Below are 4,064 nucleotides of genomic sequence, written 5' to 3'. Positions count from 1 at the left end.
CCGTAACATCCGACGCTCGTATACGCAGGAGAGACAGAGGATTAAAACTCCTCCTCCCTCCAAAAGTTAGGCTTTGAGATTTAAAAACGTTTTGTCGGGAAAATAAAAAAGAGAGACGAAAAGACCAAAATACCCCTTCGCTGTTTGCCCTTTCGTAAGAAACAAAGTTCGCAAAACCCTAGTTTGCCCATAATCCATTACAAGCCCGCAACCCTATACCTTCAAAAACCCTGTCTCTCCACTCCTGTGTAAAAGGCATAAGCCTGGATTTTATTAAGCGTACGGAGTGGAATTCAAACCCTAATTCTGTAGAACCCTAAAACCCGAGACTGAAGACCTTGTGAAGGAAAGAGAAGATTTTTATTTTATCTTTTGTTTCGTATTGAGATGCTCGGAAGATATGCAGAAAGTGCTGCGAGTGAGCCCGTGTTGTTCAGGACCAACCATTCTCTGCGCTCTCGCCAAATCCCCTTCTTCTTCTTCGATTTCTCTATCTAAAGCATTTCTGTCTCTAGCCATGCCCGCCGCCTTGTCGCTTCACGGCGCCGCGTTCTGTCGATGCTCGGCGGAGACTCGGACGTCTAATCCAGTCCGGTCCTGGCCTTTAGTAAACCGGCCCGGTCGGACATGGCCGGCAATGACGTGGCTCAGGGCGTCCTCCGACGCCGCCGTGGTAGTGGAAGGGGAGCAGCCGGCGAGGCTGAGCCGCCGACAAAGAGGCTCTTCCGGTGGTGGCGGTGGCGGAGCTTTGCTTGGGGGGAACAACCCTGATTTGTTGGCTATTCCTGGTGTGGGTCCCAGGAATCTTAGAAAGCTCGTTGACAATGGTATTATTGGGGTCGCTGAGCTCAAGCAGTTGTATAAAGAGAAGGTATGTACCGATTTGAAGGTCAAAGGATCACTCTCTTTATTTTATCTTTCAATCGAGTATTTCTGAGTCAAGCCCATGTTTTAATCGAATTAAAAAAGTTGACTTTTTCTGTTTTTACTTTTTCTGTTTTTAGAAAGAAGCCCAGTGGCTCTCTTATTTTGGATGTCCAAATACCGATTTTTATTGTCTGATTTGGGTTCTGACTTTTGGTAGCTTGTATATTTTCTTTGAATATTTAGTCACAGAGATTCTTCGATATTAACTATTCTGGCTCGTCGGATTTGTATTCCTTTAAATTATCTTTAACGATTTGCTAGGGAGATCTAATTTAGGGTTAAGCTAGAGATGCGCTTTTTGGTTATAAGTTTTGGTTTAAAGAAAAAGCAGTTGAGTAAAAATGTTCTGATTTCAACTGAGATTGGTTTCTCCTTCTTTCAGTTCTTTGGAAAATGTAGCGAGCAAATGGTCCAATACTTGCAGAGCGATGTGGGAATAATCCACAAGAACCATGCGGAGAGTATAACCACTTTCATCAAAGAGAGCGTGGACGGAGAAGAGGTCAAAGACGATGGTTCGAATGGGGATTCAATGCCGTCGCCGAAGAAGCGCCTCACGTTTTGCGTGGAGGGGAACATCAGCGTCGGAAAGTCGACGTTCCTGCAGAGGATAGCGAACGAGACGATCGAGCTGCGAGACCTCGTGGAAGTCGTCCCCGAGCCCATCAACAAGTGGCAGGACGTGGGACCCGACCACTTCAACATTCTCGACGCTTTCTATGCAGAGCCTCAGAGGTATGCCTACACATTCCAGAACTATGTGTTTGTCACGAGGGTGATGCAGGAGAAAGAGTCCTCCACGGGCCTCAAGCCCCTCCGGTTGATGGAGAGAAGTGTTTTCAGTGACAGAATGGTAAGTAGTGTCTTTTTCAGCTAAGTTATTTGTAGGGACATGTTTTCTGCTCAAAATTTCTTCAATCCAAACAAAACAAGACCTTAACCAGAGCTTACGAGTTCTCTAAGCGTGACTCGCCGTGTTCCATATTTGTGCGATAAAGGTGTTTGTGCGAGCCGTTCATGAAGCAAAGTGGATGAACGAAATGGAGATTAGCATATACGACTCATGGTTTGACCCGGTGGTGTCAGTTTTACCCGGGCTCATCCCCGATGCTTTCATCTACCTCAGAGCGAGCCCCGACACTTGTCACAAGCGAATGAAGGGAAGGCAGAGAACAGAGGAAGGTGGGGTTTCGCTTGACTATCTCCGCGACTTACACGAAAAGCACGAGAGCTGGCTTTTCCCCTCCGAGAGTGGCAATCACAGCGTCTTGTCCATCAATCAACTGCCTTTTCAGGCAGACACTCCTTTGCATCCCGACATCAGAGGTCGTGTGTTCTATTTGCAGGGTGATCATATGCACTCGAGCATACAAAAGGTATGTATATATATACTCCACTAGTATGCAAAAATCTGGTCTGATTTTTTCGTTGGTTTTGAATTTCCCAGGTACCGGCTTTGGTACTTGATTGTGAACCCAACATTGATTTCAGCAAAGACATTGAAGCAAAGAGGCAGTAAGTCATATCAATACTTGTGCAACTCTGATTTTTTTGGTCCACAATAATTTGTTGCTATGCCTTAAAATGGTGGATTTGATATGCAATTTATTAGTAACATGCCACCAAACGCTAGTAAAATTTTGCTGTCATGTCTTGCATCATATATGTCACGAATATCATCAGTTGAAGTTCTCAATGGAAGAATAAAAATGTTGCATTTGTAAAAGTTTTTGATTTTCGTGGGGCATAATAATCTCCCTTTTTTGGCTTTGGGTGGCGAAGGTATGCTCGCCAAGTTGCAGAGTTCTTTGAATTCGTGAAGAAGAAGAAAGAAGTTGAACCACCAGAAGGTGGCAAAAGTGAGAAATCTAGACAACCCCAGGTAGTGTTGCCCCACGCTGGACAGCTCTGGTTTCCTAACAAGCATTACTCGGAATCGGATCTCAAGTCTTTAGATCTCAGACGAGCCATGTCATTCATGTCCGGTTAGACACATTTCCTTTTTGACGTGTCGCAGTAAAAATTTTCCCCGTTTCATCTCAAAGGGCAGTCGCTTTTCTGGAGTTTTTGGTGGTGGCGATGATGATGATGATGATGATGATGGTGGTGTATTTAAAGAAGACTACATGTGTCTGTACAAAAATGTTGAAGTTTTTTTTTAACCTTTACTAGATCTAGAGAATAGTTCAACAGTGTCACAGTGGTTCACATGTCTAGTTGTAAGCTTCTTTTTCTTTTATATCTAAATGGACAAACTTCATGCGAGTGCTTTTTACATAAGCTTTGTATTTTGGCTTCTGTCGGAAAATTGTTCATCAGTTATTTAGTTTAATTGTGACTCAGTGGCTTTAAAAGAATGTGTGATACATCTATGTAGGTTTTCGTTGTCACATGAAGGAAATATACAAAGGGACATTTGGGACTCGAATCTAGGAGTTGAACGTCAACTCGAGGAATCTTGCATAGAGTCGACACGAGAACTTATCAGTCAACTCGTAGATTCGAGACTCGACTCGAGGAATCTTGCATAGAGTCGACACGTAGACTAATCAACCAAGTCGTGGATTCGAGACTCGACTCGAGGAGTTGAACGTTGACTCGGGGAATCTTGCATAGAGTCGACACGAGGACTTATCAATCGACTCGTGGATTCGAGATTCGACTCGAGTTGTTAAACGTCGACTCGAGGAATCTTGTAGATTTTGCACGACGACTTGTCAGTCGGCTTGGGATCTTCGCTTCTTGGGGCCTTCGGCCTAATCATTGGTCCCTGAGCGATGTGTTTGATTGAAGTTTCGATTCTTGTTTTTCGAGACCCTGTTAGAGCAACGTTCCCACTAGCCCCCCGAGTTTCTTGGGTTTGTAAAACAAAAACCTCGAAACTATTATACGGGAGATGTGTAATAATAGGTAGAAAGAGGAAGAACAAGTTTCCATTGAAATAGGAAAGTTGTAAAAAAATGTCTCGGCATTTAGCTTTTAGGTAAAACAAACTTTAAATGCCGGAAATAAAACGATTACAAAATCGAGTAGGTTCTCCATGTCATTTCTTTTAGGCGGGGTTGGTTGTGTTTGCCATTGGTGGGAGCTTGTTTCTAAGTCGCTGGATCGTGCTCACCATCTTGTCTCCTTCATCC

The 4,064-nt window shown here is 43.9% G+C and overlaps 1 protein-coding gene across 1 annotated transcript; it reads left to right on the top strand.

Annotated features, from left to right (window-relative positions):
• Positions 1-208: 208 nt before the first annotated feature.
• DNK (P-loop containing nucleoside triphosphate hydrolases superfamily protein) lies at positions 209-3,259 on the top strand. Its single transcript, XM_089620979.1, has 5 exons — positions 209-871; positions 1,310-1,780; positions 1,926-2,303; positions 2,375-2,442; positions 2,710-3,259. Exons 1-5 carry the CDS (start codon positions 401-403, stop codon positions 2,915-2,917), a joined length of 1,596 nt encoding a protein of 531 aa, XP_089477105.1. The 5' UTR covers positions 209-400; the 3' UTR covers positions 2,918-3,259.
• Positions 3,260-4,064: the final 805 nt, after the last annotated feature.

The sequence above is a fragment of the Urtica dioica genome, chromosome 7, assembly GCF_054948205.1.
Source record: "Urtica dioica subsp. dioica isolate 48M chromosome 7, U.dioica_male_clone48M_v1_H2, whole genome shotgun sequence".
In the NCBI taxonomy this organism is placed as follows: Eukaryota; Viridiplantae; Streptophyta; class Magnoliopsida; order Rosales; family Urticaceae; genus Urtica; species Urtica dioica.
This window is presented reverse-complemented; position numbering and strand designations above follow the sequence as displayed.

Excerpts from the sequence above, each read along its gene's own strand:
- DNK (XM_089620979.1), top strand. The coding sequence starts at position 401 with ATGCAGAAAGTGCTGCGAGTGAGCCCGTGTTGTTCAGGACCAACCATT. Across the intron at positions 1,781-1,925 it reads GTGTTTTCAGTGACAGAATG|GTGTTTGTGCGAGCCGTTCA; the intron begins GTAAGTAGTGTC and ends TGTGCGATAAAG. Across the intron at positions 2,443-2,709 it reads GACATTGAAGCAAAGAGGCA|GTATGCTCGCCAAGTTGCAG; the intron begins GTAAGTCATATC and ends TGGGTGGCGAAG.